The sequence below is a fragment of the Ctenopharyngodon idella genome, chromosome 23 (assembly GCF_019924925.1).
Source record: "Ctenopharyngodon idella isolate HZGC_01 chromosome 23, HZGC01, whole genome shotgun sequence".
NCBI lineage: Eukaryota > Metazoa > Chordata > Actinopteri > Cypriniformes > Xenocyprididae > Ctenopharyngodon > Ctenopharyngodon idella.
The window spans coordinates 16588753-16602661 of record NC_067242.1 but is presented as its reverse complement, the minus strand read 5'-3'; the positions used below and the strand labels follow the sequence as shown (position 1 = coordinate 16602661).

General features: G+C 35.8%; 1 protein-coding gene across 1 annotated transcript in view; it reads right to left on the bottom strand.

Moving 5' to 3' along the window:
* Positions 1 to 1927: 1927 nt before the first annotated feature.
* vipr1b (vasoactive intestinal peptide receptor 1b) overlaps positions 1928 to 13909 on the bottom strand; it is a 64993-nt gene continuing 53011 nt past the window's right edge. Inside the window, exons 7-13 of the mRNA XM_051882482.1 lie at positions 9589 to 9742; positions 9406 to 9466; positions 9225 to 9297; positions 7996 to 8087; positions 6678 to 6807; positions 5156 to 5197; positions 1928 to 4110 (exon numbers count right to left, since the gene is read on the bottom strand). Coding sequence (XP_051738442.1) covers positions 3934 to 4110; positions 5156 to 5197; positions 6678 to 6807; positions 7996 to 8087; positions 9225 to 9297; positions 9406 to 9466; positions 9589 to 9742 — 729 coding nt within the window. The 3' untranslated portion in view covers positions 1928 to 3933. The remainder of the gene's footprint in view (positions 4111 to 5155; positions 5198 to 6677; positions 6808 to 7995; positions 8088 to 9224; positions 9298 to 9405; positions 9467 to 9588; positions 9743 to 13909) is intronic.

The window sequence follows — 13909 nt, the reverse complement described above, 5'->3', positions numbered from 1 at the left end:
GCTATAATAAATGACCTGTGGGGTATTTTGAGCTGAAACTTCACAGAAACATTCTGGGGACACCAGAGACAAAAAGACATTTCAGCTAATTCAACACCATTTTTAGGTTATGAATACAAAGATAATCATTTATCTGGATTAACTTGCACAGATTAATTGTTCACCACAAGATTAATAATAGAAAAAGTATGTGAACCACTTGCAGAATCTGTGAAAATGTTAATAATTTTAACAAAATAAGGGAGATAATACAAAATGCATGTTATTTTTTATTTAGTACTGTCCTGAGATATTTTACATAAAAGATGTTTACATATAATCCACAAGACAAAAAAATAGCTGAATTTATTAAAATGACCCAGTTCAAAAGTTTGTGAACCATTGATTCTTAATACTGTGTGTCATTACCTGGATGATCTACGACTGTTTTTTTGTTGTGTGATGGTTGTTCATGAGTCTCTTGTTTATTCTGAGCAATTAAACTGAGCTCTGTTCTTCAGAAAAAATCTCCAGGTCCTGCAGATTCTTCAGTTTTCCAGCATTTTTTTTTTTGCATATTTGAACCCTTTACAGCAGTGACTGAATGATTTTGAGATCCATCTTTTCACACTGAGGACAACTGAGGGAATCAAACACAACTATTAAAAAAGGTTCAAACATTCACTGATGCTCCAGAAAAAAAAAACATGATGCATTAATAGACGGGGGGTGAAAACATTTGGAATTTGAAGATCAAGGTAAATTGTATTTAATTTGTCTTCCGGGAAACATGCAAGTATTTTCTGTTGCTTCCGAAGGGCAGTACTAAATGAAAAAAAAAAATGATATTCAAGCGAAATAAGAAAAATTTGGACCTCTTCATCCTGTTCAAAAGTTTTCACCCCCCTGGTTCTTAATGCATCGTGTTTCCTTCTGGAGCATCAGTGAATGTTTGAACCTTTTTTAATAGTTGTGTTTGAGTCCCTCAGTTGTCCTCAGTGTGAAAAGATGGATCTCAAAATCATTCAGTCACTTCTATAAAGGGTTCAAATATGCAAAAGATGGTGGAAAACTAAAGAATTTTTGGGACCTGGAGATTTTTTCTGAAGAACAGAGCTCAGTTTAATTGCTCAGAATAAACAAGGGACTCATGAACAACCATCACACAACAAAAAAACAGTCGTAGATCATCCAGGTAATGACACACAGTATTAAGAATCAATGGTTCACAAACTTTTGAACTGGGTCATTTTAATAAATTCAGCTATTTTTTTGTCTTATGGATTATATGTAAACATCTTTTATGTAAAATATCTTACTCAGGACAGTACTAAATAAAAAATAACATGCATTTTGTATTATCTCTCTTATTTTGTTAAAATTTTGCACATTTTCACAGATTCTGCAAGTGGTTCACATACTTTTTCTTGCAACTGTATGTGCTAACAAAGTAAATAGGGTCAATTTTGATTTCATGCAGACTTCAAATATATATCTTATGTAACCCCGCCCCTATTCTGAGCTGCGCTTGTTGTGTTCCGTCTTCCGGTTTGTATCAGCATAAAGGTAAGTTCTTACGGATTATGAATGAACCACTTATTTTAAAATCTCCCCAGTCTACTGACATTTCTTATGACATCTGCTTCAAACATTACAATGCTCATGATAACTTTCATTAACTATACAATAAGTAAATCCACTTCACCAGCTAATTACTCTTCGACAGCGATGCCATAAATATACAGAGCTACCCCAGACAGCAACATAGTGTTGGCCCAGATCCGGCCCACATCTGGTACCTGTGGATTCCCTGCGGGCCAGATGTGGGCCATGTTGCTGTCTGGGACTGCAAAAACGGAAGTTCAATGACAAAATTCTAAAGATGGCTGCGCGCTTGTTTCTCTGGCACATAAGGTCTATATGCAGTCACAAAATTGCAATGCAAATGTACAGCTTAGGTTGTTTATTTAAAATTGTTGATTGTGAACATTAAAACAACAATGGAAAATGGTCCCAAATGTTACAAAAATACATATACCATGTATCAAGCTTGTTTAAATGTGGATACAAAAATATTCAGTATGTGTACACATGACTGTAAAGAATCTGGGTCATGCTTATTGTGAATTTATTATTTGAAATGTACCGTAAGTTGCCTCTGTAGCATGCGGTATGGACAAACATTACTCACTTTCACAGCACAAATACACAGTTAATATACACAACATCCAGTTCTTCTGCTGTGCACTGAAATATTAAGCTTCACCAAATGAATATACAACAACCAGTGTATGTACACATCATTCCAAAACCAGACACAGCCTGTACAGCGCAACTGAATAAAATAGGCACCTTTTCCTAAGCAGTTGTATAAAGTTCACAAAGCCAGCTAACTTAGAGTGATATTTGATCTTTTATATATTGAAAATGACATTTTATTCAACTTGAACATATTTTTATAAGAATATACATTCTTTATTGTGACAGATGAGAGGTAATCTGGCTAATCACACATTTAACATTTAAAAAATTAAGTAATCGAACAATGTTGGGCAGTGATTTGAGGCTTTAACATATATATTTTACTATAACCTTTGCGAGACATCCCATCTGTAGCATTAAAATTAATTTACTGTACATTCCCTTTATATATTATCAGATGTGACTGTACAAAATTATTTTACACTCCACTGGAAACAAAAACATGAGAGACCACAATCTAAACTGAACTACCTTGATGTGGCACTGACCCAGTTTGAGTCGCTTTCCGGAACTTCACAGGCCCTGATCTGGCTGCAAGTCCATCCCAATGAGTAAAAACTGTGAGACATGAGCATTGGTGTGACAGTACGGCCTGCTTTTTTCATTTCCCTTTATCTTGTACATAAACACCAAAATCCTTCTAGTTGAACAAGCACTGAAAGTTGTTACTGAAACCAAAGGACATGAAAATCTATTTTGTGTCACAGTACAATGGAGATGGCAAGTTTACAGATGCCACACCAATAGTATTAGTGCAAAGACTTACAATGCACTCAAGTACCACTTCCATTGTTAGCATGAATTGGTCGACGTGTATTATTCATTAAGATTAATAATAAGCATTGTCAAAGTCCATGACAGGTTTATCAAGCTCCAACAGTGCCGTCCTTGGCAGGAACATTGATGTCACAATGGATAGTTTGTTCTTTGCACAAAAGGATTTGTCATTAGACCATAAAACCATCATGTCACTGCGATACGTGGCACAATGACAGTAAAACAAGCATGCACACTGAATGTTGACACTGCTGGGATGACTGATCTGGAATGAATGATAGTGCAGAGAAGGGCATTCGGCTTCCAAACGTGCCTACACACACACAGATCTGAAAACATTGTCAAAAAAAATTATGAACGACATGTTTCAAAGAAACATCACATTTGGTCTCTACAGTGTATCTCCATATATTGGATATTCAACAATCCACTTTTGGTTGCCTTTTTGTTTCTTTTTTTGTTTTGTTTTTAACTTACCTCATAAGCAAAAATATATAAGAGCAGTCCAGGTAGAGAATCCCTAACCTCTTTTTCCTACAACGTATCATCATTCATTCTTGATGATGCTGTTGCATCTGTGTCCTTGCAGAGCCGAGTCTGCACAAAATGACTGAAAAAGTCTAGAACTACAATATCTCTGCTCTCCAAAAGACCACTGTGGCTTTATTTACAGGTTTTATGTGTTGTAGAAGGTGATCTGATATTGAGTTTTTCAAATAAGAACCTCGTCAGTGACTTCTATGGCATCAAATTGCGCTATATTCAGCAAAAATGTAAGGTTTAGTAGCTCATACCTCCAAAGAATTATATGTAGTAACTGAAATTCAGAACTATTTCAGTAGAACACTACCGGAACATCGTCATGGCCTCTCACAGTCTCTGGTGTGACAATACCACGTCATTGTAGATGCTAGCTTAGATCGTGATGGATGTTTCATCCTGACACGCAGAGGCGCGGCGAGTTAGCATGGAGATCTGCGTGCTGAAGTTGTTGCCGTTGCTGCCCATGGATGGGTGCTGGTATTTGGTGTCGGGACCCAGAAATCTTTCAAGGTGCCATCGTCTCCATTTCCTCTTGATTTCAGCTTGGACCTGAGAGACAGACAAGAACCAGTCCAATCAACTGGTGATGGATAAAATGCAGTCATGCTCTACAGTTTCGTACAAAATCAAAACAAAACTTAATGCTCTGGCGTGTTTGAAAATAACATACCACCTACACTAAACCCTACTTTACTAACTGATAGTAAGAGAGCATTTGGTAAAGCAATCATGCCATTTTAGCTTGCTTCTACAAGTCTTTGAAATATTTTATTGTGATCGTATTTCTGAATACTCATACCTGAGCTTGCCACATCACAAGTGCAAAGCTGTACCAGGTGAGCTACCGAGCAAGTTTACTACATAAGAAAAGCTGCTTATGTGATGTAAACATGAAAATTTAGTAGTTTACACATCATGCAGTATGGTAAAAGTGTTTTGAATTCATAATCATAACATAGTATTGTGCAAGGAATCATACAAAAATAAATCTTTATTAATCAATAATCTGCCACGTAATCATAATTCGTTTGAAAGGAACAAAAATTATTGTCGTTTTACTGCCTTTAATGTTTATTTCACCTGAAAAGTGCGGCAAAATGTACCTTGAGCAGTGTATTTTAGGTTTTCTAGAAGTGTAGCAAAAGTCACTTATTTCCAATGAGCCTGGATTGGTTTTTAAGGTAAAACAGTCATTTTACACATAGAAAGCATTATAAGTTTGTGCAATAGCTGCTAAACTTTATCTCTGGTGCACAAACACTTCAAATTATTCTAATGTACGTGGTGCTAGAGCCTGCACCCGTGACCCTTTTATTTAATCTGTACAAGCAAGAAGCCCCAAGACGCTATGAACATCAATGCATATATCAAAGTAATAGGCCACCTCTGCCAGTACATCTAGAGCTATTTGCAGCCTATGTGAGCTAACAGAATATAAGCCAATTACAGGCTTCAAGGGTTTTAGCTTTTAGCTTTAGAGAAATTGAATAAAACTTCAATATAGGAAGTGGCTTCTGATCAATTGTGAATTAATGCACCTAAACATTCCATCCATCCATCCATCCATCCATCCATCCATCCATTCGTGTCTTACCTCTCCATTCAGAAAACAGTAGAGTACAGCTACCACAAAACCCTGTTAAAACAAGTAAAAACAACTTACTCATACGTCACTGTAGGTCCAGTGTAGGCACTGCAATACTATTCTTTCAAAGCATTACACACATGAATGACAATGTGCTAGATGTCTAGAGATTCCCACCAGACTGTCTATGACTATGGCCTAAAAATATAAGTTGGTGAGTCCTCCTGAAGCAGACAAAGGTATATTTAACTAAGCAGGGCAGATCCTTCTTGAATTCATGCTAGTCACTCTGGTGGCTCTTATAATTGGGGTACTTTTTTGTCCCCAGAGCTTATTTTTATTAAAACTAACAGTGTTCAAATTTGTTTTTTTAAAGATTTTATTGTTTTACTCAGGCTTGTTAATATTAAAAAATATATATATACAGTCAAACCAAAAATTATTACGACATTTTTATATTTTTGATATATTTTTACTAGTGGGTGCAGGACACTATAGTTCATTTATGTAAGTGAAGATAGCAAAATAAAGTAAACTGTGACATATTATAACCAAAAATTCTTCATACAGTGGACTACCAGTAAAATTGATACAAATTTGGAACCAAAAATTATTCAGACACTTTGACCTGACCATGTTTTGCTTAAGTGTTATCTGACATAATTAAGATTAATTTTTTCTGACACAGTTTAACTCTGATTTTTTTTAAACTATAGTGAATAAGCTGTATTAATGAATGAAATGTTCAAGGTGTCTGAATAAATTTTGGTTTGACTGTATATATAAAACAATTTTATCTTTAAAACAACGATTATCCTAACAAAAAATAAAATAACCATAAATAATTTCAATATTTATTGTATACTACAGTGCAACTACAATTGTGGCATTTTGTTTACCCTAATAAAGTTTTCTGAAAAGTTAGTGTATTTATTTAATGACAATCAAAAATGATCATAAAATAAAATTAATAAAAAAGATTGTCATTTCTAATCAAGCTGTATTTATGCATATGTATTTAGGATACAAAAAATAAGCTACCATAAAAATGTCTTGCCAAGACAAAGGAGTCAAAAAAAAAAAAAAAATTAAATGACATTTTTAACCACCATAATTTCTAACACAGAATGCCATTAAACACATTACATCATTTGAGATGTGGTGGAAATGTCCATGATCTTAAATTAAAATTAATAAACTAATGAGATTGTGGAAAGTGTTTTTAAGAGCGTTTATTTTCTAAACATCTGCAGGGTAAAAAGTGCCCATAGTTGAAGAAACACCCAATTATGCCATTAAAAAAAACAACAACAACAGCCAACAGCTAAAGTGTGTGAGACAGAGATTCTCTTTGGAGACTGTTTGAGGACCCTTGAGCAGCTCTACCAGACATCATTAAACTATTCTGCTATCTGAACAACAGTCCTACCATTAGCCTGAGAGCATTTCCTGTCACTTGAGACTATTGATATTTGGGCTCTATACTTTTTGTTTTTACAGCTAGTTTGAGTGATTAAATCCTCAGACATACCTGAAATGACCCAAGAATGAGGTCAAACACAAGCCTTAGCTCAGTTTTTATGTTCTCAGGAATGAAAGCGAATATGATGAAGTTTATCCCAAAGAGTGGAATCAACAAAAGTGTGGATTTTGCCAGCCTCCTATAGAAAAGAAGGGAAAAAAACATAACAAATAGCTTTATGCGATACTTTGCTGTCATTCATAACCTGCACTCAGTGTGGGGCTGAGAATGATATTATTACCAGGTAATATCGAAAAGCATACTTTTGGAATAACAACATTAGTGATGCTGGGTAGAAAATTGGAGGTGCTTAAGAAATGAGTCTTGTTTTGTGTGAACTGCATAGTGCAGAGCTACTCAAGGACAAAGGACATTAAATCATCCGAACAACGGCGGAGAGAGCCAGTGACATTTTAGATGATGAGATTGCAGTGCAGTCGGTTCTCACTCGCTGCTGGAGAGACCAGCTAAAATATCCCCATATTTTATGCCTGTGTTAAAATTACATAAACTAAAATGTTTCTCATGTACCTCCCATCCTCACCCAGCCAAAAAGACCAGAATAGCTGGTCTACAGCAGAAGTTGTGCTTTAGATGCTGATGTCCCCATCAGACTTCATAACTATCATAACAAATAAGACTCTTGTGGCCAATCGGCTTTTGTTTTCTGCTGGTTTTGCTGATCAGCCTCAGGCTGGTCTATCAGCTAGACCAGCACTTATCCACTTTAAAAAATCTTAGCCAGCATTTAAAGGGATAGTTCACCCAAAAATGAATATTCGATCATGATTTATTCATTTTCAAGCTTCAAAAAGGATACAAAAACACAAAGTAAAAGTAGTCATATGACTCATTTGCTATATTCCAAGTATTCTGAAGTCATACTATAGCTGTAAGGACTGAAATTTAAGTCGATATTCACAGGTAATCTTCACCTTTGCTGCAGTTCTCGAATCTCATTCACATTTGTCAAGATGTCTCACACCATAACATCCTACCTCCTTTTGTGTTTCACAGAAGAAAGTAAGTCAAATGGCTTTTGAATGACGTGAGGGTGAGTAAATGATGACAGAATTTTCATTTTGTGTGAACTATCCCTTTAAATTTCAGCAAGGTGAGGAGATTTCACGTTCTATCGGAAATTTGATAATTCCCACTTCTGAAGTCGTGATTACGAGCTCGTCGCATTCAAGTTTCAAAATGGGAGGGCGTTCATGTGAAATTTTTACCTAGGAATCTCGTATTTATGATAATTCCGAGAGCATTAAAAGAACAAATTACAGAATTAATCTTATTTTAATGCAAAAACCTGTTTGAATATACTTACGAATATTGGTTTGATTCATTTCTCCCAATGTCAGGACAGTTGATCTTCTGCCTCAGTATCCGAATGATACAAATGAACAGGATAAAGTTCATCTGTTGTTGGTGGAAAAACAAAATAACAAAATAGCGGGCGTCGTTATTTTGAACAGCTTCGTGTTGTTATTCAGCAAAGATTCCTGAAATCACTGAGGGGTCATAAAGTCAATGGTCCTGAAGCACAGTGATTATTATTGCTTCTCGGAGAAAGCAGGGAATGACTTCTATTAGCAGAGGTACAGAACAAAACTACCTCCTTAAGACGCCAGCGAGATAGACAAAATTAACTCTAAGTTGACAAGATGGACTGTATTAAGACTGTTTACTTTCTGACTAGCAAAAACAAGCAGTAACTGTGCAATAGGCATGTCTGAGTGGAGGAAGACAAGAAGTGCCTCAGTATTCCAGACTAAAATAGCAAAACCCAGACACTATAAATAAATCGACATAAACATTCGATTAGAGTGACAGATCTCTCTCTCTCTTTCATTCTTTCTCTCAATTGCTTTTCTTTTTCCTTTAAATCTCTTAAAAGAAAAGCCAAGAAGGGCTTTTAAGAATGTTTTTCACACCTTTCAGCCCTTATTGATATTTCATGTATAATGTAAATCCCTGGAGGGAAACATTGCCTGGCACATACGTCAACAGGTTTTGTGTGTTACTTAAATCTTAACACTCAGGACTAAGGCAAATCATCATATATATCAAGGTATAAACAAGCAGCAAAACTGAGAGAAAAAAATTAGAGATTGATTGCTATGAAGTTTTTACAATAATTATTAGGAGCTTGCTCACAGATGTGTATCTAATCACTTTTTGTAAGCAAAAAAATAGACAAAATATACAAAAATACCAAAGAATACAAATATATAAAAAAATACAAAAAATATAAAAAGAAAATAATATAAAAAGAAAAAGTACTATATAAAATATGAAAGACTGAAAATATATTAAAATATATAGAAAATACAAAAATAAAAGCATTAACAATGAAAAATACATTAAAAAAGAATGCGCTAAAACATATAAAAAATACTAAATAATGAAAAATATATAAAAATAAAAGCATTTAAAAAGTACAAATATGGAAAAGAAAAAGCACAATTTAAAATATAAAAACATAAAATATATAAAAGCACAAAAATATAAAATACATGTCATGTCAGATACTGTAGGAGACAAAAGGAATCTCACCAGAATTGAAGCTAATATCGGGGTTTTGATAATCCACCAGAATGAGTCAGAATTTTCAATTATATCCCAACATCTGAAAAAAAAAAAAAACGACATACAAATGTCATGTATACATTTTTGCAGTTTTTGCATTATGTCTTGATTTTTAAATAAATCATTTAAGCCTTTGTGTTTATCTTACCCCACATCATTGAAGTAAGCCTTGGCAAAGCTCCAAGCCATGATGAAAATCATCGGGCCTCCTGCAGCGGGGTAAAATGAGAGCGTATTTGTGTCAGTCGCTTTATATGGCTTACTGACATAATCAGTATGTCAAAGGTTAACAAACGGTGAGTAAGATGCACATAAATATTATGACACCTACCCCAACCAATCAGAATGTACCACCAGAAGTACTTCCTCTCTGAGAAGAAAGAGACGGCCAACAGAGCATGAAGATACAGACCTTCCACTAGGAGCCAGAAGAAGCTTGCCATAATGCAATACTGGAAAAAGACAATCACAGCTTTGCAGCCAACCTGAAAATCAGAGACAGTGGAAATGAAAATGGCTTTGAAGACGTCATTCACACCACTGAGCGCTCATCTTTTAGAGGAGTAGGTGTATCCTGATATTTACCACCATGATAACAACAAATTGTAAAAAAGTACGCAGTGTGACTACTGCTTTCCCCCAAAGAACCCTTCATTGAACAGTAATTAAAAGAACCATTTTTAAGGAAACAGGGAAAAATAAAATTGTATTTGTAATTCCTCAAATTACAAACCCTAATCACTGTAGTAATTATGTAAGTCATGTATTGCCTAGCTAGTGCTCCCCTTTTTTGGGGTTCCTGAAAGCAGTGGTTCTGTTTGGGTAGAACCGGTGGGAGGTAGAGAGGATTTGTGACGGGAAGACAGTGAGACATGGCAGGCAGACTGCAGGAAGACTATAAACAAATGACTGTGAGACAAACACAATGGAATGAAATCAGACAGGAGGGTGTAAGTGGTTGAAGGCAAAAAGAAAAAACAGGGCAAAGATAAAGCATCATGCTGAAAATGCCATGCCCTCATGCTCAAGAGAAGAATGAATTAATAATGACTCCTAACTTTTGACTGTTCGATATAAACAAAACTATGTTGTTGAGGCCTCTAGATGTGGTGCTAACAGTTTGAACACAGTTAATGATCTGTGATGTTTATATCAATGAAACTACAATCAACTATTGGGATGTGCAAAGTGGTTACTTCATGGAGTAATAAACTGGAGTCGCAAAAGAGGAGAGAGGGAAAAAATATTTTAAAGGTAAGAAATAACCAAATATTCAAGTAGTACCACATAAAATTTCTCTTTTCTTACAATGTACATACACTACTGTTCAAAAGTTTGGGGTCAGTAAGAGTTATTTGTTTTTTTAAAAAGAAAAAAATACTTTTATTCAGCAAGGATGCATTAAATGTATTAAAAGTGACAGAAAAGTCATTTATAACATTACAAAAAATGTCTATTTCAAATAAATGCTGTTCTTTTGATCAAAGAATCATGAAAAAAAAATGTATCATGGTTTCCACAAAAATATTAAGTAACAGAATTTTCAACATTGATAATAAGAAATGTTTTTTTGAGCAGCAAATCATCATATTAGAATGATTTCTGAAGGATCATGATGCTGAAAATTCAGCTGTCATCACAGGAATAAATTACATTTTAAATAAATATATTAAAATAGAACATTTTAAATTGTAATAATATTTCACAATATTACTGTATTTTTTATCAAATAATGGTGAGAATAGGACACTTTTTTCAAAAACATTTTAAAATCTTACCAACCTTAAACATTTGAACAGTAGTGTGTTCAAGAATAATAATTTTTTTGTATTGTGTTTTCTATCCAAATTTTATGTGTATTGTGTTGTCTGGTCAACATTGTTGTTAAAGTCCCCCTGTAGTCAATAATTTTATCCCTTAAAACTAATCTTTAATCACCAAAATTGCATATATAAACGTTTTTTTCCTGTGAAAAAAAAAAATGTATTCATGCCTTAAAATAGCTTGGATGTAACTCTACACCCTTGCCTCATTTAATATACACGGATCAATGAATACGATAATTAGCCCCGCCTCCACTCACTCGCACGAGCTCAGACGAGATCCACTCATCAACTTACTGACGTAAACGCTGCACATTGGTATCGCTTTTTACAAAGTCGGACACATAACGGTAATTAATACGATTAGCGTTTTGCTTGACTACATTATCAAACAGCTAATAATGTGTTGCTAATGTTACACAAACCATGTTCACATTCACGAGTCAGACAGCTGCCTTCTAACAATCAATATCCTTAGAAATGCTTTGAACACCTCAGAAGGTCAGTGGAGAAAGGCATACAGTTCATCATAACATCGTAATATGCATCATACACCCGCCATATTGCTAAATCTACCCGATTTTTCATATCAACAGAAAAATATACAGGGATAACCTTCTTTTGAGACTCCCTAGCACGGTCAGTTAATGATATGTTAAAGCCCGCAGGCATGTTAATGTGATTGGTCACAAGGTAGTTTGTGGCGTCAGAAACACCAGCGATTTCAAACCGTGGGTTTGAGACTGTATTTGGTTTACTGCAGATTTAAAGAGAAAATACTCAGCAATGGTGTTGACTTATTAATTTACACATGGTTTGTCTTAAAGCATATTAAAAACTGACTGACTGTTTATGTCTGTCACGTCCACCAGCTGCGAGTGCCCTTGCATGCCTGCAGAGGGCACTGTTTCCACTAACACTACACACATCATGGACTCAGTTTCCCACAATGCTTTGTTCTGTCATCTGTGTAATTATGTGCAGCTGTTTCCCATCACCTCATTATCCCTTTGTCTCTCTCCCTATATAACCCAGTTCAGTTGTTTGTCTCACTGCGAAGTCTTGTCTTGTCTTGGCACAGCATTACTCAGATGACAGAACAAAGCATTGTGGGAAACTGAGTCCATGATGTGTGTACTGTTAGTGGAAACAGTGCCCTCTGCAGGCATGCAAGGGCACTTGCAGCTGGTGGACGTGACGCTAGGCTTGTTCGAGATGCATCGGCGCTGCTCAGACTGATCGGCGTACGACATTAAAGAACCGCGAGAGCGATTCATAAGCATAAAGGCAGGAACACACCATGCCGACGGTCGGCCATCGGGCAGTTTTTGTTCGTCGGCCGACTAAGTTTTCTCAGTGTGTTCCGCACAGTTGGCTGAAGTTGATCCTCGTCTGCTTTTTTTCGGCGGATTTGACATGTTCAACATGTCGAATCGGCGTCGGAGCTCGTCGGCCCATCGGGCTACTGCCACCTGCTGGTACGGAAAGGCATTTCATCTTACACAGGCGCAGAACAGACGTGCTACTTGGCCGTCGACTGTCTGCTTTCGTCGCCACTAGTTCGTCGGCATCGGCTTGGTGTGTTCCTGCTTTAAGGAGTCGTATGCTCTTCAAACGCTCTCACGATACTTTGATGTCATACGCCGATCAGTCTGCGCTGCACAGATGTATCTCGAACAAGCCTAATGTCACACCTGCCAGCTGCCACCGACGCTACACACATCATGGACTCAGTTTCCCACAATGCTTTGTCGGTCATCTGTGTAATCTTGTGCAGCTGTTTCCCATTACCTCGTAATTGGAAACAGCTGTTCTATTGTTTGTCTCTTTGCGAAGTCTTGTCTCGTGGTTCACAGCATTACTGAGTGTTTTCCCTGTTTCTATGTTCCTGGTCTTTGATATCTGCTCATATCCTGGTTTTCCCGTTCCTGTCTTGCCCTCTGGTCTTGTTTGTATGTTTGGACTGATTTACTGTGCTCTGACCTTCTGCCTGTTTAATGGACTATTACTTTGGATTGTGTTCTCAATAAACTGCGTTTGGATCTTCAATTGTTGTCACGCAGTGCTTGCCACAACAACTAACACCACCAATTCATGACAGTTTACTTGTCTTTAATAATGTTTTAAATTTATATTAGTTAAGCTAGTAGTTTTAGCTGTGGTATCGAATTGGCATAGAGAATTATGAAAGTTTGGTGTCATAACTGTCTGCTTTTGCAAAAACAGTTTCATAAAAATATATTTATGTCCGGTAAATTTTAAGTCAACAAATGAAGATATTTGGAAGAATGTTTGTAACCAAGCAGATCTCGCCCCCCATTGACTACCATAGTATTTTTTTCCAAAAACCACAAACTGACATAAAAAGCAAAGAGTAAAACTGGCCAACTGAATGAAACACTGATCATCATAATGGTGACCAAACATTTTCAATAAAATCAACATCAACATCTAAACCTCTGTTAATTCTTGTGTTTCTCTTTCCTTTAGTGATTCTGCTTGTTATCATCAGGTGTCTTCAATGTTGGCAATAAAAAATAGAGTTCTTAATTCATCTTTGATGTCTGTCTGTTATTCAGATATTTTTGTTTACATTTTACTCCTTTTAAATGGTTGACATTTAAGGAATTAATTTGATTAATTCTAACTCAATTCTATTTGTTGAATTTAATTAATAATATTGCTTGTAATCTGTTGCCAAAATTTTATGAAGTCGATATAGCGTATTACTTTTTACAGTGTAGGGCTTCCAAAAGATTGACAGGTTGAGTTCAGACACCCACCTTGATTTTGAAAATATGTAGTTTTGTACATAACAATAAAACTTTC